Source organism: Pleurodeles waltl, chromosome 1_2, assembly GCF_031143425.1.
Source record: "Pleurodeles waltl isolate 20211129_DDA chromosome 1_2, aPleWal1.hap1.20221129, whole genome shotgun sequence".
NCBI lineage: Eukaryota > Metazoa > Chordata > Amphibia > Caudata > Salamandridae > Pleurodeles > Pleurodeles waltl.
Window position 1 is genome coordinate 1,227,240,510 of NC_090437.1, and position 22,936 is coordinate 1,227,263,445.

Here is a 22,936-nt window from a genome sequence, read left to right on the forward strand (position 1 = left end):
CTAATAGAAATAGCCCATTGAATAACTCATTACACGAACTATTTTTTTCTTGGTGTTTATTACATATCTTTTCCAGAATACTGTGAAAATATAGCACATAATCGGGTACCATTATCTCACTAGGCTGTGAAGCACTCTGTTAGACTCTTGCCAGAGCACCGCTTATACATGTATAGGCACATATGGTCTTACTGGGCATATAGTGAACATCATTGTGGAACATTACAGTGGACTACAAATGCAGCTTGGACCAATTAACTTGTATATAATGGTGTTTATCGTTTTTTTTGCACATCAGTTGAAATATTGTTCTTGTTTCTGCAGGGTACATAATGTGGTCAATTTCGAAAACAAGACAGTATGTCGTGCCCGGATCCGGTAGAAACCATTTGCAAATGGTCAAATACTATTCTCAGATGGTAAAGAGCCTGGCAAGATGCAAACGTGGAGGGTCTACCTGGAGGGTCAGACAGTAATCCACAGGTATCTAATTGGACAGCTCTCACTGGCCCAAAGACATTTAGCTGAAAAGCGGGCCCGTAATGCACGACGTATGAGCGGTATTTTGGGGAAAGGTAACCCAATTACTTCTGGTCACCAGGGAAACAGTGCTCCAGTCCTGGGAACCTCTTTTACAAATCATTGTTTTCAGGAGTGTTAGCTCACGTGAATAAACTGAAGTGGGCCATAACTACAACTCCCAGAATGCATTAGTGCTTTTTAAAAAAAAATCACGCCTGGTGCAACGAGTCTTTGGTGACATGATCGACGCCTCGTCAGGGGTAGTAAGCGCTATATAAATACTATTACAATACATGGAGTCACCTAGTAAGCTTATTTTGGGGATCGTAGCAGGGATGTGGGCATGTTAGGACCAAACATGATAGTAACATGAACGCTATTATTATCTCCAAATAAAAGTGCGTCTCTAAATATGTCCTACAGGGCGCTGCCCTTTTAAAGCCCAGGATTGCATATGATATTTGCGGTGTTACACCACCCTAGGAAAGCATCTCACACACAAAAATCCTGAAAACATATTTCTCCCATCAGAAACCCCGTGCGTGTGGCGTACGCCACTTAAAATACTTCTGGTATGTATATAGCGCCTACTACCTCTGACGAGGCGTCATGCTGGACAATTGTCCGTGGGTCAGTTTGTGTGTCTGCAACGTTGCAGGCGCCCCACAAACAACAAGCGCGTGAAATAAACATTTCACACCCTCCCTCGCAGGTAATGGATCCACACGTGAGGCTCTGGGCCAAGGGAGGCCTTCTCCAGGAATTCACACATGCCTTGGCAATTTGCTTTCTTCTTCCCAGCCCCTCCCCCCCTTACGCCTCATCAATCAAGGCTCCTCAGGAAAAACAAATATCTGCCTGTCGCCTGCTGAGGCGGTAAACCTGGGCTAATTAATGCCCGTGGAAAGCAGGGTGAGAATATAGTGTTTATGAGGGCCCCCCTTTGTCTGCGCGAATGTTCCAGTCAATTAAGGCCCTTTCCCTGCCCTCTGCTTACATTGGCTAATAGAGGGCACAGTCTGCCCAAACCTGCGGCCCGCCTCTCTCGCGCCAAAGGCTGGGGTGTTGGTCACGGGAACCTGCCCTCTCGCACAACGAGGTACACACAGGACCAGCATGCCTGTCGACGCCCCCAAGTAGTGTTATTGACTATGTACCAAGTAAACACCCCGGGCCCAGTCTTACATAATAGCCTGCTCTCGCAATCAGGCAGGCCTGCACGTATTTCACGCTGATGTTTCATGATTTTTTCAGGTCACGAGTTCGAATCCCGGCAAGGCCGTCTTTGCTTCCATCCTTCCAAGTTCGGTAATGGCATTCCGCTGGATAATAGCAAATCCTCTTGTTTTCAAAGTTTGGAAGCCACAAGTATTGCTGTAACATAATTTATATAGAAACGCTCAATTCATAATTTCAGAAAGTAAAACATCCTAAATCCGGTGAACTCTCTGGCATGTGTGAGTCTCAGTAGGACGTAATAAAAATGTAGCAGTGAAAAGTGTGTTACCCGATTAGGGAGCAGTATAGATTGGGCAGCAGGGTCCGGGGATGGACTCCCGTATCCCAGGGCTTATTCTTTAAATGCATATTTTTGTCTATTTTTTCAATGCACAAGTCCAAAATGGGCGTCCACCACCGTGCAATGATACATTTAAAAAAGGCCAGAGTGTGTTACTGCATCATGACCTATGCGCATGCTTGATTGGTCTAACACTCATGTGTACCCAGGTCAAGACATATGCAGCATCGGCGACATGACTTTTTTTCCATGTTGTTCAGCATCAGCAACAAACATTACCAAAACATCTTTGAAGGGTGAGACCTAATGGCTTTGTCAGTGCTTGTTATTAGCCGACATTGCTTCTGTACGTCAACCGATGTGCAATCAATGTGCCTTTTAAGGCAAAGCTTCCCACATAAAGATTTTGAGTAGAAATTCACTATAAGAGCCATCTGCCACAAGCCAGAACATGTCTTAACCTACCAAGAATATACCATAACCCAAAAAAAATCCTCCAAGCCTGATGAGAACCCCAGGCCAGCCTTGCAGGAGCCCACTCGCCTTGTGAAAGCTTAAGCCCTGGTCTGCCAGGAGATCTGTACCAGTCTACCGGGATGCCCTCCGAGCCTGCATGAGTGTGCTCCCAGCCTACCACGAGTCTGCATCAATACTGTGTGAGCCTCCCCAGCCTGGGAGAAAAATCAGCGAGGACAAGAGGTGATTTCTTGGAGCACAGCCATGTATCCAGGAGCACACCTTTGTCTTGACAACCGCCCCTACCACCCAGAAAACCACATCATCCTGCCACCATTGGCCATGAACCATCCAGCAACACAGAACTACATCCCAGCCTCTCAGGAGCCCGCCCCAGCCTTATGGAGACTGAGAATGCCAGAAGATTAACAAAAATGCCACGAGGGAACTTCTGTTTATTAGGGCATTACCCCCAACCTGTCGGCTCACCCCAGCATGCCCAGGGTGAGCTAAAGCCTGCTCACAGTGGCTTTAACATGTTAAGAGTGCACTTTAGTTTGTGGAAGTGAGTGCCAGCCTGTCGACCACAGCCCGCCTGATACCTTTCCATGCTTTGCCAGGAGCCTGTACCAGCCAGACACGAGGCCTGCCCACAGATTCCACCCTTCTCTGATTCCACCTTCCTAAGGCGGCTCATGTGTATCACCTTTGTCTGCTCACACCCTGTATACATTACGCCATCCTCGCCACATCCGGTGTGCCTGGATGTATATCTTCTATAACATGCAGGGCCAGTCGGGCCAGTCTCCAGGCTTGGGTTCTCCCCTTTGGATACTCTAAGGTGGGAGAAGAGTGTGGTCCCTCGAGATGTGGAAGATGCTTCTTCCACCGCTGCTGCTGGACATGTGCTAACAACATCACAGACATCAGAAAGAACCATTATGGCTCTCACTGACCTCTGACCTTGCCTTCAGCTTGAGCTGATTTACTACAGTCATGGTCAATTATGACACCATAATGCACACTCCTGCTGCCAGGGAGGTTGAGTTATTGTGATGCGCTGACCCTGCTTGGCCAAGTCTTTACAGGTGGTTAATGGCCCCTCTGCTTTTTATTACAGGTGGCCAACAATCCCTCTACTACAAGCGAGAACGCGGATAAGCCGTAAACTCCACCTGATTTAAGGTTTAAATAGGAGAGAGACAAGGAATTTAAAGAGTGCCTGCACGTTACCGCTTAAGTTAAAGGGACTTGTAGTATTTTGTTGTCTAAACAGCTATCATGAAAGGTTTAGTACACATCACCTACACGTTTGACACATAAAATGGCTAGGTAGACTGTGTTATGAAGATATGCAATGATTTCTTTCTTATAACTTAGGGCCCAATTTAGATTTTGGCAGATTTCCATAGGATATAATGGAATCGTAATACAGCAGACGGGATATCCGTTTGTGATGGAGTTACCCATCTGCTAAACTCTAAATCAGGCCCTTACACACTTCACAAAATAAATGTTTTACTTTAACATAACCCTTGCTTTTCCCCTCTTAGCCGACCACAGCTGCCAACTCTCTCCACTAAGGACCTAGTGCCGATGTACCATTAAATTGGATAATAGTACCTTTTAGTAATACCTGGGAACAGCGAGTAATTTAAAGTATTATATTTGAAATGAGTGCTTATTTTTACTATTACGGGATCTCCCATGCAGGTACTGGGGGACTACCACTGTGGAAGTGATCCCCTGGCATATCCTAAACTGCTGGGAGCTCATCTGTGCCAGGGCTGCACCCGCTCTCACCTTTACCGCTCCTGGAGGTGCTGGGAAGGTTTTGCACAACAAATAGGGTTAATTGTTTGGCAGCACAAGACGTAGGATTCATCTTTTCTATCAACATTTTTGTTAATCAAGGGTTTGGAAGGTGTTTTTGTTCAAGTTTTGTTTCCTGAAATAGGTCCCCCGAGGCTACAGTGAATGGTGGATCATTTCAACCCCAAAAGACGTACAATAAATTAATAAAAATAGGGAAGGCCAGAAAATTGATTATGCCCTACTTTGCTAAAGTGACAAATAACACTAAATTCGTGGTAGTATTGGGTTTCTCCATCACCTGTTGAAGAAACATCACAGATGGAGCAAAATAGATTTACTCCTTTTACCTCGCGGCAAAACTATACTAACCAAACATCTTTTTCTGTCAGTAAGAAATGGTCCATGTGGTGCACAAAATACTTACTTAGCATGATATAGAAGCAGATTAATCCTACAGACCCCCTATAAGTTTATATTTTGTTAAACGTGTTGCACCACACCCTTTCAAAGTGTGCCTCTTAAATAAGGCACCCAGGTGTCCTGCAGTAACCTGGGTGTGCAGGTGAAACAAGTGAAATAAAATACACTGCCAGGTGCAGACGATTCACAAAGTGACTCAGTAAAGGGTAGCAGGGCGAGGGCCAAACAGGTAATTAAGATAGAAAAGGGTTACTAAGTGTTAAAAGCATAAATGCCGGCCTAATTACAGCCAGAAACCCAGCAGTCTGCCTAACTGGACTGGCAATGCTAGTGCAGCCAGCTTGCTGTGGCGGGGCTGAGATTAACTAAGGTTAGCGTTTTCTCCACCTCAGTGATTACCAACACAACAAAGACACCAGCTCTTATTCACAGAGGGGCTTATTCTCAAAGGCTTTTCCCATGTAGGTTTCACCTATAAACGTAAACAAGCATTGGCAACGCCAATAGGTCTGGCCTTCATGTGCTAACGCACGCAAACAGGATTTGTGCACGCTTTTTTGAACACAGCAGCACATTGTACACACCTGTATTTGCATGTGTTAGCGCATTAAAGCCAGACCTATTGGCTTTGCCAATGTCAGCAGCCCAATAGAAGTGATAAGACAGTATTCTCTTATTAGTTTTTCCTAATGATGTAGTACTGCAGACAATACTAGACGACCCTCTTGAGTCAGATACAAGCTCGTGATGTACCGGGCTTCAGTACCTTTTGCCATTAATAGGGTTCCCATAGGTGTCTGCCACTGACACCCCTCAGTCTCATAATACTGGAGATTTGTGATCAGAGCAGCCCCCCTGCATGTTTCTCTTGGTTGAAAGTGCAACCCAACAATAGCAAACTAAACAAGCAAATAACACATATGTGTAACCCTTCAACTTTGCTTTTGTTTTGCGCACAGCAATTCCAAGAGAAAGCACAACTACAACATTCATTTTTGCAAATTAATTATTACTCATGTAACTGTGCTAGTTTTCTATAGGGTAAATAAAAAAGGCAATGCTGCGATTTGATTACAATATTCATTATCCTGGCTCTGGGAACATTTGCTGTATGTTCTGGAAGGAGCAGGTAAAGACACCCTAATATTTATAGGCATTGTCAGTCTTCTGTACTAAAATGTACCCCCATTCCAGAAACTGAACAGCTCTATAGCTGCTGGTCCAGATGGTGTTTGATGAAAGACGCACGGGCCAAGCAAACAGTCAGGAAAATGAACAAAAGGATACAGCCATCTACACACTGCCGCAAGCAATGCTATCGCTGTAGGTTTTGACTTAGGACATTGTAACTCCCAACCAAAGGATGGTCCTCCAGTGTGAAAGAGAAACAGGGAGTCAGTTTGCAACTCTGGAGTCAGGCTTGCTCTCAAGTCCTAACAAAACATTAAAGATAAAAAGTCTGATGATCATGTGTATGCTTGAACTAATGTGTCCAACCATACACATTAAAATGTAAGGCATTTGTCCAATCAATATTAATCTCCACCTTGTGCCAGTCACCTGCTAGGGATCCACTTGGAACATCTCCTCTGCTTCTTCTTCTACCCAGAGTCCTCTACCTCTAAAAAGAATGTGGCCGCTAATACACCAGCAGGACAGTTTATAGGTTTAACACAGTAGGAAACTCTAAGATCCATCTCCCAAGACACACAACCACCACATGGTGTACTCTGGCTGTCCACCACAAGAATAATCTCATACAGACTATCAACCCTGGTCTGTGGGTGTGCTCATTACTAACCCAACATATGACTGCCACACTCTCGTCAATATCTTCCTCCTTGACTCTTCCACATACCTCTGATTCTATTCCTTGGAATCCATCTAAAAGAAAGCCCTCCAAGCTGATCTGTAAGCATCCCCTCACATTTCCCTACATCCATAACCATATTCACAACCTCAATGCTATTTAAATAATATACTAATTCATCCTCAAAATGGCTGCACCCTTGATGTTCCTCTGTACTTCTTTTTGGTTACTGAAAACCATTTCTGGTGAAAAGATCCTAGTAAACAAATAAAAATTAATACTTAGGGCTGGGGACATGGTAACACCGCCATTACAGCTGGGATTACAATGAGAAACTCCCAGTCAGAATTATAGGGGGCGTTCTCAACCTAAAGCCTTTGCAGGTAACCTCTAGCAGAGGATGGGTGATCTGTTAAATATTGTGTGCGGCCTGCTGAGTGGAGAAAGTAACACTTATAGGGGAGCCAGATGAGAGCATCAACAAATCTTTTATCCTCGTATCTAGTTGAATGGTTGTTCTAACACATATTTAGCGGGGAAGGCAGAAGGATCCCTTTGGTGTTGTTTTATGCCCCCAGGCTTTAAATCCAAGTCCAGATAGGCTCTGATTATGAGTGGTTGGTATATTCCAACCTGTGCGCAAACCCCTGTTTCCGAGTTGTTAGGTATTTAACACATCTAACAATTATGCGATACATTAAACTCCTCCACCTTTGTTAAATTGCAGCAGGTTAAACCTGCTGAAATTTAATGGGCGAAAAACAATCACTATTTACCGTATCATGTGGATTTTGTTGCTTTAAACACCAAAATGTGCATTTTATTCCCCACCAACTCATAATAGGTGTTATTTATCATAGCTGGTAAATAACAAACCCTGTGGAAACGTTATTTATCAGGTGCAGTAAATAGCACCTAAACTCATAATCAGGGCTTTGAGGGGAAAGACAGTGATCCGTGCAGCATGGGAAGGTTATTTTAAGCAGACAAATATCAGGTGAGCTCTCATGGAAACCCTGAGGCAACCATCCAAGTTATTTCAGCTCATTTGGTAAGAAAAAGGAGGCAGTAAAAAGAAGATAATAAGTAACAAATAAAGCAGAATGACAGGGAGTGGATATTGACAAGATAGTCTTGAAAAAACCTTTTTCTTTTCCAATCAAGTTTTTCCCAAATCAAGGCTTGGCTGAAATTTTGATTAAGTAAGATGGAAAATTAGTAGGGTTGACACCAAGTCTTGAGGAGAAATACATCTGCATTACTTTTAACTTTTGATCAATTAAAGGTCATAATATTACAGACTTTGACAGTGTGAATGAAGTTTATCATTTGTGAGGTTTATTTTTGTCTTCTGATCACTTGCAGGAACCAAGGAGAAGGAGAAAGAAATAGCAAACTAAAGGACACACAGGGTAAGAAAATATGAATTATCTGCTTTGACTATAACCAATCACTTGCAAAACTGACCCTCCTCCATCTAGCTTTGTGGAGGACACCACAGCTACCGTGAACTTTACGAGAGGAAGAACTCCACACAGACAACAGAGACATGTGAGTTAGGAGACCAGGATTTTTATGTGCCTCACTATAAAATGAAATAATTAAAAATGTATTTACACAGTGAACAAATCGCCTCAGGTTCGCGACTACCGCAGTCATTATTCAAACAGATGACAGGACACCCAGGTTTATGTAAATCTTCTATACAGTAAATTTGCAAAGGAAGGGGGAAAATAGCCACTGCTTGCCAACACTGAAACCACTTTGGGTTCTACAGTTACTCAAGGAAAAGGAAAATATGTTGGGAAAAATAATAAGCTCTCTTCATGCATTCAGTGTTCCCAGTTCATGGTTTTCGCTCTTGACTGAAACTTCAGGGCGAGCACTCCATGGAAGAAGTAGCCCGATGATCCGTCTAAAAATAACACAGGTTAGGTTGTTCTCAGCACTCTGGGATACCACATTCAACAAAGAGTGGACTGTGTGATCACACTTTGGGACCACATGCCACAACGCTCATTCGTGCTTGACTCCGGAAAGGAAAATTAGAACTATGGCTGACCTAAGTTACCAGTGGCGTATTCAGTGCTGTTGTAGGCCAAGCACAAGCCAGCACAGCTCTAAATTAGCTCTTGTACATCTCTTTTAATAGCAGGATACAATTGTTTAGATCAGAAACCAGGCCATTCCATCTTGGGAGGATGCCACAAACCTCTTGAGAACTAGAAGGCAGTGCCGTCAAAGGTACATAGTCTAAGACACTTGGGTTGAGACATTTCTTATCCAAGAACGCTGCCTTGCACTTCAACACAAATTCCCTCCCAAGCTATTCATACCTTTCTACAATACACACAGATTTATTAAGGGAGCTGACAGCCAGTGTGCGAGACACACACAGCATAGTGAAAAGAGCTACATTGTCTTCTGGCGGTCTGTGCACAAGGAGTGGTTCTCACACTCACTGACTGGAGAACAGAAGAACAGAGATTCCTTATGAATGGTTAAATCTTGCTGAGCACAGAAATAATGGCAGGGTTCATCATCTTCTCAAGAGACCCATCTTTGATATGCCTATTTGGAGATATGCCTATTTCTGTGGGATATGATCGTGCCAGAGCACAAACATACAATCTCTCAATCTTGAGCCACGAACATCTACCATGACCAATGTGTTACCATTTCAAACTGGTGAGGGAGGCTAATCTCAAAGGCCGCCTTGCTTGTAACTGAGGACTTGGGACAAGTGATGCTGGTCCTTAACTCAGAGAGACATTTGCATCTTTGATCTGGAGAAAATACTCACTAACAACTAACAAGCTCACATTAAAGAGGCAACCAGAGATGTGAGAATGAAGGAAGGAATTGCACAGTTCTTAAGCTACGTGGATAAAATAAACTTTTCTACGAACCGAAGCCTTCAAATAGCGTGATTTTATAAGCCATTCAGGAAGCAAGTGTTTTCTTTTTCAATGAAAACCTCCATTGATACTCAAAGATCACTCCCTCCCTCAGCCCCCAAAAGAAGTAGTGTTTTCAAATACTAGCAAATGAAAAACTTTGTTTGCTTTCCTTCATGTGGTGGAAACTCCATTTGCCCTTGAAGTGGCTGGCACTCAACCTGCCAGCAACAAACTAATCTGCAACACACCAGCGGCCTTGATTACATGGAGCCAGGTTTTTGTAACATGTGAATTGTTCTCACCCGCCACCTCCTGAGAGCCTCCATGAGAGTGTAGTAGACCCTCAAAGAAAGGTGCTGTGCTTTTCACAGACACCAGCATTAGCGGTTTTAATACCAGCTCCAGCAATACTGCACATTTCCCCCAGTCCATGTTTTAAAACACAGCATATTCTGTTTTCTCAGTGCTCCGATTCCGCCAGGTGTAAATTGGCAAATCTTGTACATGGGGAAAAGTGTGAAGTTTGTACAATACTTCTAAACCCTATTCAGGCACAAACTCCCTTTTGTGCACGAATCAGGATTACCAGTCCTCTTGAAATGAGGTGTCAAATTTAAATGTGTAACATTTCACTTCCGATTGAGCGATTTACTGTGAAAGGAAACAAAAGAAGCCATCAAATTCAGTAAATTCAGTTGACTATAAATTTAAGAATTAGGTAATCATATTTAAAAGAATACGCATCATCTCCCAGAAGAATAAAATTTATGATTATTTTAGATATAATTTAATCAGAAAGCGATACACAAATACAAAAAAAGCATTAAGTTGAGGGTGGTGTGTGGAATATGTTGTTGATACAACATTTGTATTAGGCCACAAGTTACTGAAGGCCCATCTTTGAAAAGAACATCAAACCTTTTTGTGCAGACAATATAGAGATGACAAACACATACTGAATAAACCCATCTGGGAAGTCAACTTAGACCAGTTGAAACCTGCAGCGGCTAAAAGGATGTCGGCCAAACCCATGGCTGGCTGAATTGATTTTGCAGCTGTGCTCCGCACTCAATAGAGGATATACAGCATTTCCTATTGTTTTGTCCTTCCTATAATACCCTGAGGAAACAATGATGTGGATCTTACAGAAAAGGCTGGCATGCCGTGCACACACCACCGGTAGTGGTTCATGTTGGTGAAAGGAAGCCACCAAGCACACACGTGACCCCAGCTTTATATTATGGAGAAACTATCAGAACAGAAGAGTAGACACGGATGAAAGGCCTATTCTTTACTCTACTTCAATGGTAACCTAACTGAGCGCATCATAGAAAAGTTTCTAGGAGTCAATTCTGTAAACAAAATGTAGAATTGTGGGTTACTGTGCATAAAAGTGATAAAATTGTGTTTTGTATATATGTGTAAATAAATACGGCCAGGGACTTATGACCCCCTAACCTAAAGAACTGGATTTGGACTCTTGTCCGTGACATGGGTGTGTTGGGGCAGGAGGAGTTTTTGGGTGGGGGTGTTCCCAAGAGACATCGGAAACTTCCTCGCCATAAGGTTCTGTTGTACTCCGCTCCTTAAAGAAGGAGAATTTGTGTGCCCTATCTTGGCGTGACAGGGGATCTCTACTCACCCGGGAGGAGCTTGCTGGTTCATGTACTCTATGGTGAGGTACTGCCCTTTTGGGAGGGTGCCACTGTGCCAACCTCGAGGTTATCTTCTCAAGCTTTTCTGCACATTAGCAAGCCAGTCATGTCCATCAAGCCAAAGGTTGGTGAAATAACTGGGATTTGATTTGTGTTCATGCACCACGGGTTAATAGCGCAGTGGAATTGTTAAAATATTGCGAAGGGCTGCAATAAACATATAGAGAAGTTATTATACTCAGAACCTCAAGTCAATCCACACCTTATTCTAACCCACAAATGAGCAACTAGGGCCAGTCAATTTGGTTTCTCTGGATGCATAATTACAGCAAGTAACTATTTCTTAGGCCTGGTTTAAAAATCCAAACAATAAACACAGGCCAGATTACCAAACGTTTGATGCACCTAACTTAACAGTGTGCAATTACAAACCTAAAACAAGAGTATGATCATCGTACTGAGCATTAACAGCAGTCGAGGATTTTCTGAGATGGTAGGTTTAAAGCGCAGGAAAGTGGCCACGCAAGGAGAGGTGCCCACACAAAATGCAATACACACCCAAACGTTGATATGCTTGTAGGTATTCCCAAACCTCCTACATAGACATGCTCATTCTCTGGTCTAAAGTAAATCACAAAACAAGCTAGGGTTTCATTAACAAGGAATAAAAACCAAGAAAGAACATTATTTGGAAATACACATTAACATTTTAAAAGAAAGGCAACAAAATACAAACTCCGATGAGGTGTGCCCAATTTGAGAAGAACATAAGGAGAAACTGAACAACTTATTGTAATCTTATCTCGCATCAGGGGGTGCTTGCCAGTTCATTAGTTTACTCCCAACTGAGAATGATGAAGACCGAGCCCAATTATGTACTTAAGATGGCAATTGCAAAATGCTATATCATGACCCTCTCTCCTACCAATCTAACATGCACTGTCGCCTGAATGTGGTGTCCAGGCCCAGCTCCTCCCACAGTGTTCGGAGCCAATCACTGACAAGCAGTTGTATTAATCCAAGAAGGATTGGTCAGCAACGATTATTATAAAAACATGTATTTGTCTCTTGTATGTCTGGCAGGCAAAACAATACAATTCATGCCAACTCTGTGGATATATTGTAATACAAATTCATATGTATAAAAACCTGCAGTTGTGCATTCCAGTAGCTCTCTAAACAGTAATGTTTTCTATGACCCAAATTAACTCTCCTCAGTTTGTTGACCCTAGGAACACAACATCTCTGAACTTTGAGTATGTGACCTAAGGGCTACATGCTGGTGTTTGGAAGCAAATACAAGTGATCTGCCCAGGATAACAAAGCATGGTCATGCAACGAAGCCAAGAGTAGAACTCAGGGTGATACCCTTCATCCTCAGCATCCTAGCCTGTAAACCACATCTCCACATCACATCCATGGACACGTATACAGAAAGAGACAGACGGATGGATGAATGCATCTGCATGGTTTGTATACATGCACATGATCACCCACATCAATCTTTTAATTTTGTATTTTATTGAAATGTAAATTAAATCAGAGATGACCTCAACAGACAAAGGAGAAAATCCATCTATGAAGTTCCAAAATCAAATTATGCTCTAAAATCTTGAGTCTTCTATACTTAAGTCACAACCGCGTGATAATGTTTTGTGCAAGGTGTAGGTACCAACCACTTATATTAGAGCTCTCCAAGAGCTGCAACAATATTTCACAAAGCAACACATGGCCCACCAGATCCCAAGCATTGAAGCGGAGTCTGGCAGCCTCACCCAAAAGGCGCATGGCCCGCCCTATAGGTTATATATATATATATATATATATAGTATGTCACACCTGGTTGCAGACAGAGAATCGCTTAATACCAGCCCTCCGGAATAGAGACAAAGACAACAAGTGGGGCTTTTCCATCACCGAAAGTGATTTCCCCAATATCAGAGCAGGATTCGTGCCTCCACATAAAGCAGGATGTCCAAAGGAGCTGAAAATGTGTCATTTCATTTTTTTTCTGTACTGAGCAAATTATTACTTCGAAAACTGATGTTAGACGTTCTCCTATCCCAAAAGCTACTATTCAGAAAATAGAAAAGAAAAAAAAAAATCAAAGAAATACAAAATGAGAATATAGTGGGAAAAATCTAAGAAACTAATATTCCCTCTGTGACCCAGTACGGTCACAAATTAAACTGGTCTGGGGTTGCTTGTCTTCCCATTTTGATCGGACATGACCTCGAACTTTGGGCTAGATGGTCCATTTTTGGGGCGTAGCCTAGAGGGCTTTGCATATGGTTGGTCCCTGTCTGTAACGGTTGAAAACAGCTGAACACAAAGGAGTGGAATGAGGACCAGAGTGATTGCAAGTAGCTGAGATTAACTCAAACCTCCCATACATAGATTCTGGAGGCTTTCTGAGACAGTTACAAAAATGAGCCATAACAGTGGTTCCCAATCTTTTGACCTCTGTGGACCCCCACTTTATCATTACTGGAACTCGGGTACCCCCACTGAATCATTATTGCAACCTGGGGACCCCCCACTGAACCATTACTGAAAGCTGGGGACCTAATCTGTTAATAATATTTAATTTAATTTTCTAAGCAGCTGCGGACCCCCTGAGGAGGCTACGCGGACCCCCATGGGTTCCCGGACCACTGAGCCACAAGAAAGCCTTGGGCTAGCAATGAAATAGCAGCAACAGTCAACTGTTGTGGTGGATGTCATCAGGGTTGTTAGCACACGTGCAGTAAAACTTCTGAAGAAAGGCAAATGTGCACATCCACACTGAAGAGGACGGAAACGTATTTAAAAAAAAAAAACCTCTGCTCGGAACAGTGAACAATGAAGACAGAAATCTTTTATAAGCAGCAGCCCACCGCAGAGCGCCAGAGTAGCGCTGGCAGGTATTTGTGGTTGGCTGGAACCATATACACCCATGAGGTCATCTGGATGCATACAATGCTTCCCTATAACCTGGTGCTGAAAACTGACTCTCCATTGTGGGCCAAGACTGGAGGTCTCCGGGCCTGTTCAGGTCATAAATGCCTTGTACAACTTTTCCGCTCCATTCACCTCCCAGCAGCCCCCTTTTCACGGAGCCACTCCTTCCCAGAGCTCCCCGCGTGTACACGCTGAAAAGCCACGGGCCCAATATCAGGTTTCCGCTTTTTGTCCTGCTTGTTGATGATGAATGGTTTTAATATGGGGATTAAGAACACTAGAGTAAAAGTGAATTCTGATCCACTGAATACCGGGCCTGGAACTTGTACAGGGCTGGTGACACCACAAGGCGCTACTAGGCAGTCGCCTACTGCAGTACTAGCATGTGGGCACTAGAGGGCCTTCAGACACATCAAACATGGCCCCCACTGCCAGCAAATGGGTCAGCAAAAAGTTACTTTGCCTAAGGCACCACTGATTATGCATCAGCGTTAACTAAATTATGCAGCAAGAAAAGGGAAATTATGTGGCATAATAAGGCACATTTTGTGATAGTAGTAACTCATTATTTTGTCATTTTTACACCTGGTAATGGTATCTGAGAAAAAGTGTTCACCTTAATTAGTATCAACTCAAGACCCAAATACAGCAATTAGCAACTGAAAGATGACCAGTCAAACTTGGCGAAAAGCCTTCCAGTGCGCAGGAACCCGAGTCACCATACTTTTTGTACCTTTTGATCCGCTTGAGCTAGACCATTTTTTAAAGAGCTGCAGATCATGCATCAGATGATAATTTTATTGACAAATGCGACAAGTCCATAATTATGCGAAAATTGCCACAGCGGCAGAATCACAGAATTCCAGTGGCCCTGGGTATATGTGGGCACTGTTCTAAAGACAAGGGCATGCTGAGTTAAAGCACCAACAATGTCAGTGGCAACTCTACATGGTATCAAACTCAGACAGCACAGTCACCTCTTTATCTAGCACCTTGATACCCTGCCAGGTGAGACACAAGCTCTCCAAATAGTCATAACATAACACACTGCAACGGTTACTGGCCATTACAAATCTAATGCAACATGCTGTCTGAGTGCTAAAGGTCCTGGTTTTCCACTGCCATGCGCTAATGCACAGTTGCTAGATATGGAAGGTGTCACACTGAATAGCTTCAAGGCGCTGCACTACAGCTATAAGGTCTCACAGTGCTAAAGCCAGAAAGCCTGGCACCACAAGGCCTTGGTGTGGGGACTCAGGGGTGCCTGACTTTACTTCCAGATCGCTGGTCCCTTCCAGCGAGGGATCAGTGTGGACCTGATATAGAATTTGGCGGACAAACGTGACGGATATTCTGTCCGCCATGTTCCAATTTCCATAGGATATAGTGGGATTGTAATACAGTGAACAGCATATCCGTCACATTTGTGATAGAACAACCCCATCCACCAAACTCTAAATAAGGCCTTGGGTGAGCACTGTGTGGTCTTGTAAAAGCCTCACAAAAACCTGTGTCCACATTGCTTCACGAACAAACACACACTGGCCAAGCAGAATGTGCTCAGGGCTGGCAGAGCCGGATCCCTGGACCCAGGGCATCTGCTTCTAGCCACGTTTAGCCACGTTAAGCCACGGGCCGGTCTCCGGCCACGCTAATGGGCCGCTGTTTGTCTTCTGCGCCGGGTGAATGGACGCAGGCCTCGGTGGGATTACCGAGGGAGGGGCACAGTGACCCGGAGAGGAATGCCTCTGTTGTCTTTGACGCCACTCCGAAAACTGCAGCTTAATTGATGATTTTTACTCATGGGCGGAAAGAAAAAAAACACTCCTAAAGGTTCACCTTCAATTAAAGTCCTCGTTAGAAGAAAAAAAACGTATTTATTCACAGGCGCAGCCCAAACCTGACAAAAGCAGAGAGAGGAGACAGGCGCGGCACTTTTAATTTGAACCCTCGGTTAAACTACTCATTAAAAAGCACAGTGACCATCGCGGCCCAAAGGAAAAGAGGAAAAACACGATTTTCATGTTCAATCTGACCCCACTACAGACCATAAAATACAACATTTTCATGTACAACCCCAATGCAAGGTGGCATTATTTCAAAATCGATTACATGAAATTATTTATTTTTGTGCAAGTCAAGCTGTTGGTACCGGCGAGGAGCCCCTGTTGTAGTCATAGGTGAAGGCCGGGCGGCAACAAAGGTTAGTGGTAAGACTGACCATGTGAAGAAGCCTGGTTAGCACTGAGAGCAGAGCTGGGAGAGGGAGCTGCAGGCCGGGGTCAACACAGGGCGACGGCGGAAGTTAGTGGTGACAGCGGAAGTGTTCAGCTAAAGGTTACTGGTGACGCAGGGAGACGCCAGATGCAGTCAATAGTAAGAGAAATGTGACCCGGCTTTTGTTAATGAGAAAGGCAGGGAAACTGAGCTGCACTCAGTGGCAGGAGTAGAAATGCTCAGCTGTGGCTGTAGTTGGAGGCGAATGCAGAGACCCAGTAGCAGATATGGGTGAAAGCAGAAACACTTCACAAAGATTTAGTGGAGAAATCAGGGTCACCTGCTGCAGTTACCAGTAAATGCATGGTGCCCCAGCTGCGGTTAGCAGTAAACGTATGGCGCCCCAGCTGCGGTTAGCAGTAAACGCATGGCGCCCCAGCTGCGGTTAGCAGTAAACGTATGGCGCCCCAGCTGCAGTTAGCAGTAAACGCATGGCGCCCCAGCTGCGGTTAGCAGTAAACGCATGGCGCCCCAGCTGCGGTTAGCAGTAAACGCATGGCGCCCCAGCTGCGGTTAGCAGTAAACGCATGGCGCCCCAGCTGCGGTTAGCAGTAAAAGCATGGCGCCCCAGCTGCGGTTAGCGGTAAACACATGGTGTGCCACCTGCAGTTAGCGGTAAAAGCATGGTGCTACGGCTGCAGTTAGCGGTAAAAGCATGGTGTGCCACCTGCGGTTGGCCGTAAAAGCATAGTGCTACAGCTGCAGTTAGTGGTAAAAGCATGGTGCGCCAGCTGCAGTTAGCGGTAAAAACATGGTGCCCCAGCTGCAGTAAGCGGTAACAGCATGGTGCTAGAGCTGCAGTTAGCGGTAAAAGCATGGTGCTAGAACTGCATGTTAGCGGTAAAAGCATGGTGCGCCACCTGCAGTTAGCAGTAAAAGCATGTGGATCCAGCTGCAGTTACCGGTAAACACATGGCACCCCAGCTACAGTTAGCGTTAAAAGCATGGTGCACCACCTGCAGTTGGCAGTAAAAGCATGGTGCCCCAGCTGCAGTTAGCGGTAAAAGCATGGTGCTACAGCTGCTGTTAGTGGTAAAAGCATAGTGCTCCAGCTGTAGTTAGCGGTAAACACATGGCGCCCCAACTGCAGTTAGCGGTAAACACATGGCACCCCAGCTGCAGTTAGAGGGTAAAAGCATGGTGCCCCAGCTGCAGTTGGCGGTAAAAGCATGGTGTCCCAGCTGCAGTTAGCGGTAAAAGCATGGTGCCCCAGCTGCAGTTGGCGGTAAAAGCATGGTGCACCAGCTGCAGTTAGTGGTAAGAGCATGGTGCACCTCTGGCAGTTAGAGGGAAAAGCATGGTGCTACAGCTGCAGTTAGCGGTAAAAGCATGGTGCCCCAGCTGCAGTTAGCGGTAAAAGCATGGTGTCCCAGCTGTAGTTGGCGGTAAAAGCATGGTGCACCAGCTGCAGTTAGCGATAAAAGCATGGTGCTACAGCTGCTGTAGTTAGCGGTAAAAGCATGGTGCACCAGCTGCAGTTAGTGGTAAAAGCATAGTGCTACAGCTGCTGTTAGCTGTAAAAGCATGGTGCTACAGCTGCAATTAGCGGTAAACACATGGCGCCCCAGCTGCAGTTAGCGGTAAACACATGGCGCCCCAGCTGCTGTTAGCGTTAAAAGCATGGTGCCCCAGCTGCAGTTAGTGGTAAAAGCATGGTGTCACAGCTGTAGTTGGCGGTAAAAGCATGGTGCCCCAGCTGCAGTTAGCGGTAAAAGCATGATGTCCCAGCTGTAGTTGGCGGTAAAAGCATGGTGCACCAGCTGCAGTTAGCGGCAAAAGCATGGTGCTACAGCTGCTGTAGTTAGCGGTAAAAGCATGGTGCACCAGCTGCAGTTAGCGGTAAAAGCATAGTGCTACAGCTGCTGTTAGCTGTAAAAGCATGGTGCTACAGCTGCAATTAGCGGTAAACACATGGCGCCCCAGCTGCAGTTAGCGGTAAAAGCATGGCACCCCAGCTGCAGTTAGCGGTGAAAGCATGGTGCCCCAGCTGCAGTTAGCGGTAAAAAGCATGTGGCACCAGCTGCAGTTAGCGGTAAAAGCATGGTGCCCCAGCTGCAGTTAGTGGTAAAAGCATGGTGCGCCACCTGCAGTTAGCGGTAAAAGCATGGTGCCCCAGCTGCAGTTAGCAGTAAAAGCATGGTGTCCCAGCTGCAGTTGGCGGTAAAAGCATAGTGCACCAGCTGCAGTTAGTGGTAAAAGCATGGTGCACCTCCGGCAGTTAGCGGTAAAAGCATGGTGCTACAGCTGCAGTTAGCGGTAAAAGCATGGTGCCCCAGCTGCAGTTAGCGTTAAAAGCATGGTACCCCAGCTGCAGTTAGCAGTAAAAGCATGTGGCACCAGCTGCAGTTAGCGGTAAACACATGGCGCCCCAGTTGCAGTTAGCGTTAAAAGCATGGTGCCCCAGCTGCAGTTAGCGGTAAAAGCATGGTGTCCCAGCTGTAGTTGGCGGTAAAAGCATGGTGCCCCAGCTGCAGTTAGCGGTAAAAGCATGGTGTCCCAGCTGTAGTTGGCGGTAAAAGCATGGTGCACCAGCTGCAGTTAGCGGTAAAAGCATGGTGCTACAGCTGCTGTAGTTAGCGGTAAAAGCATGGTGCAGCAGCTGCAGTTAGCGGTAAAAGCATAGTGCTACAGCTGCTGTTAGCTGTAAAAGCATGGTGCTACAGCTGCAATTAGCGGTAAACACATGGCGCCCCAGCTGCAGTTAGCGGTAAAAGCATGGCGCCCCAGCTGCAGTTAGCGGTGAAAGCATGGTGCCCCAGCTGCAGTTAGCGATAAAAAGCATGTGGCACCAGCTGCAGTTAGCGGTAAAAGCATGGTGCCCCAGCTGCAGTTAGTGGTAAAAGCATGGTGCGCCACCTGCAGTTATCAGTAAACACATGGCGCCCCAGCTGCAGTTAGCGTTAAAAGAATGGTACCCCAGCTGCAGTTAGCAGTAAAAGCATGTGGCACCAGCTGCAGTTAGCGGTAAAAGCATGGTGCCCCAGCTGCAGTTAGCGGTAAAAGCATGTGGCACCAGCTGCAGTTAGCGATAAAAGCATGGTGTCCCAGCTGCAGTTGGCGGTAAAAGCATGGTGTCCCAGCTCCAGTTAGCGGCAAAAGCATGGTGCCCCAGCTGCAGTTAGCGGTAAAAGCATGGTGCCCCAGCTGCAGTTAGCAGTAAAAGCATGGTGTCCCAGCTGCAGTTGGCGGTAAAAGCATGGTGCACCAGCTGCAGTTAGTGGTAAAAGCATGGTGCACCTCCGGCAGTTAGCGGTAAAAGCATGGTGCTACAGCTGCAGTTAGCGGTAAAAGCATGGTGCCCCAGCTGCAGTTAGTGGTAAAAGCATGGTGTCCCAGCAGTAGTTGGCGGTAAAAGCATGGTGCACCAGCTGCAGTTAGCGGTAAAAGCATGTGGCACCAGCTGCAGTTAGTGGTAAAATCATGTGGCACCAGCTGCAGTTAGCGATAAAAGCATGGTGTCCCAGCTGCAGTTGGCGGTAAAAGCATGGTGTCCCAGCTCCAGCTAGCGGCAAAAGCATGGTGCCCCAGTTGCAGTTAGCGGTAAAAGCATGGTGCCCCAGCTGCAGTTAGCAGTAAAAGCATGGTGCCCCAACTGCAGTTAGTGGTAAAAGCATGGTGCTCCAGCTGCAATTAGCGGTAAACACATGGCGCCCCAGCTGCAGTTAGCGGTGAAAGCATGGTGCCCCAGCTGCAGTTAGCGGTAAAAAGCATGTGGCACCAGCTGCAGTTAGCGGTAAAAGCATGGTGCCCCAGCTGCAGTTAGTGGTAAAAGCATGGTGCGCCACCTGCAGTTAGCGGTAAACACATGGTGCCCCAGCTGCAGTTAGCGTTAAAAGCATGGTACCCCAGCTGCAGTTAGCGGTAAAAGCATGTGGCACCAGCTGCAGTTAGCGGTAAAAGCATGGTGCCCCAGCTGCAGTTAGCGGTAAAAGCATGGTGCCCCAGCTGCAGTTAGTGGTAAAACCATGTGGCACCAGCTGCAGTTAGCGGTAAAAGCATGGCGAGCCACCTGCAATTAGCGGTAAAAGCATGAGGCAGCACCTGCAATTAGCGGTAAAAGCATGGTGCCCCAGCTGCAGTTAGCGGTAAAAACATGGTGTCCCAGCTCCATTTGGCGGTAAAAGCATGGTGTCCCAGCTCCAGCTAGCGGCAAAAGCATGGTGCCCCAGTTGCAGTTAGCGGTAAAAGCATGGTGCCCCAGCTGCAGTTAGCAGTAAAAGCATGGTGCCCCAACTGCAGTTAGTGGTAAAAGCATGGTGCTCCAGCTGCAATTAGCGGTAAACACATGGCGCCCCAGCTGCAGTTAGCGGTGAAAGCATGGTGCCCCAGCTGCAGTTAGCGGTAAAAAGCATGTGGCACCAGCTGCAGTTAGCGGTAAAAGCATGGTGCCCCAGCTGCAGTTAGTGGTAAAAGCATGGTGCGCCACCTGCAGTTAGCGGTAAACACATGGTGCCCCAGCTGCAGTTAGCGTTAAAAGCATGGTACCCCAGCTGCAGTTAGCGGTAAAAGCATGTGGCACCAGCTGCAGTTAGCGGTAAAAGCATGGTGCCCCAGCTGCAGTTAGCGGTAAAAGCATGGTGCCCCAGCTGCAGTTAGTGGTAAAACCATGTGGCACCAGCTGCAGTTAGCGGTAAAAGCATGGCGAGCCACCTGCAATTAGCGGTAAAAGCATGAGGCAGCACCTGCAATTAGCGGTAAAAGCATGGTGCCCCAGCTGCAGTTAGCGGTAAAAACATGGTGTCCCAGCTCCATTTGGCGGTAAAAGCATGGTGTCCCAGCTCCAGTTGGCGGTAAAAGCATGGTGTCCCAGCTCCAGTTGGCGGCAAAAGCAAGGTGCACCAGCTGAAATTAGCAGTAAAAGCATGGTGCCCCAGCTGCAGTTGGCGGTAAAAGCATGGTGCACCAGCTGCAGTTAGTGGTAAAAGCATGGTGCCCCAGCTGCAGTTGGCGGTAAAAGCATGGTGCCCCAGCTGCAGTTAGCGGTAAAGCATGGTGCACCTCCTGCAGTTAGCGGTAAAGCATGGTGCACCTTCTGCAGTTAGCAGTAAAAGCATGGTGCCCCAGCTGCAGTTTGCTGTAAAAGCATGGTGCACCAGCTGCAGTTAGTGGTAAAAGCATGGTGCTCCAGCTGCAGTTGGCGGTAAAAGCATGGTGCCCCAGCTGCAGTTAGCGGTAAAGCATGGTGCACCTCCTGCATTTAGCGGTAAAAGCATGGCGCTCCGGCTGCAGTTGGCGGTAAAAGCATGGTGCCCCAGCTGCAGTTAGCGGTAAAGCATGGTGCACCTCCTACATTTAGCGGTAAAAGCATGGCGCTCCAGCTGCAGTTGGCGGTAAAAGCATGGTGCCCCAGCTGCAGTTAGCGGTAAAGCATGGTGCACCTCCTGCATTTAGCGGTAAAAGCATGGCGCTCCAGCTGCAGTTGGCAGTAAAAGCATGGCTCTGCAGCTGCAGTTAGCGGTAAAAGCATGGCGCCCCAGCTGCATTTGGCTGTAAACGCATGGTGCCCTGCTGGAGCAAAGGATGAAGGCCGGTACCGGCTGTAGTTAGGGCTGAGAGGACAGACCCCGCTGCATCTAGTGGATACAGCGAAAATGCTAAGGAAAGTTTAGTGGTGAAACCACGGAGACCCCGCTGCAGTTAGTGGTAGAAGGCGGGACGCGCGCACACAGGCGCTGCAGCCGTGGTTAGTGCTAAAAGCAGAGAGAGTCACCTAGAGGCAGTGGGAGATATGAATACTTAGATACAATTAGTGGTAAAACCCAGTGCGACCCGGCTGCAGTTAGTGGTAGAAGGGTGGGGCAGTGCACGCTTGTGGAAGTGGGGAGATCCGGGGGCAGTCTGTGTTAGAAAGAGCGAGGGGGGCACACTGGTGAAAGCAGGGAGGCCCGGCAGCAGTCAGGAGCGAGCAAGGGGTGCACATTGGTGAAAGCAGGAAGTCTGGGGCGAGGGAGGGGGGCACACTGACATAAAGTAGATTATAAACACACTAACCTCTCGCAGTGGCAGACAGCGAGACCAGCCCCAGGATGAGGAGCGCGAAATGCAAGTCCATGGTCCAAATGTGAGACTCCCGGGGCGGGTCAAGGGACCGCTCCGCCTTCTCTGCAGACCTGCAAAAAGGAAAACGTTGCGTTCAGAAACGTGCGCAGAGCAGAAAGGTGAAATGGGGTAGCACAGCTGGCCCACTCGCGCCCCCAGCCCCGGTACCCCGTATTCGTGCGGACAATATCGAGTGACACACACACTGTGGGGCCGAGGAGATCGCGGGCACTTTTATAGGGCACTAGTGTGTGGTGAAACCAGTGAAGCCAACCGCGCAAGACTGATGGGAACAGCAGCCATCCCGGGGCAGCCCCACTGGGGAATAGTGAAATACGGACACTTCCGCCCTGCTTTATTATATGGGCTGGGATACGTGAAAAAACATCAGTGATCGCCGTCACAGGAGCGTGAACCCTCTCACACGCCGCTGCACTACTGTTGTGAACTATGGTCGGTGGTAAAAAAAAAAAAAAAGTTGTACATTTTAAACCACAACATTCTTTATACTATGAGTACTGCCTGGCCCTTCTGCGGACAGGGGTGTAATTAACAATCATGTCGACATTGTGTTTTTTAGTGC

General features: G+C 46.5%; 1 protein-coding gene across 1 annotated transcript in view; it reads right to left on the bottom strand.

The window, feature by feature from the left end:
* Positions 1-22,936, bottom strand: part of FGFRL1 (fibroblast growth factor receptor like 1) — a 271,998-nt gene that overhangs the window by 240,057 nt on the left and 9,005 nt on the right. The window contains exon 2 of the mRNA XM_069204210.1: positions 22,306-22,424. Coding sequence (XP_069060311.1) covers positions 22,306-22,366 — 61 coding nt within the window. The 5' untranslated portion in view covers positions 22,367-22,424. The remainder of the gene's footprint in view (positions 1-22,305; positions 22,425-22,936) is intronic.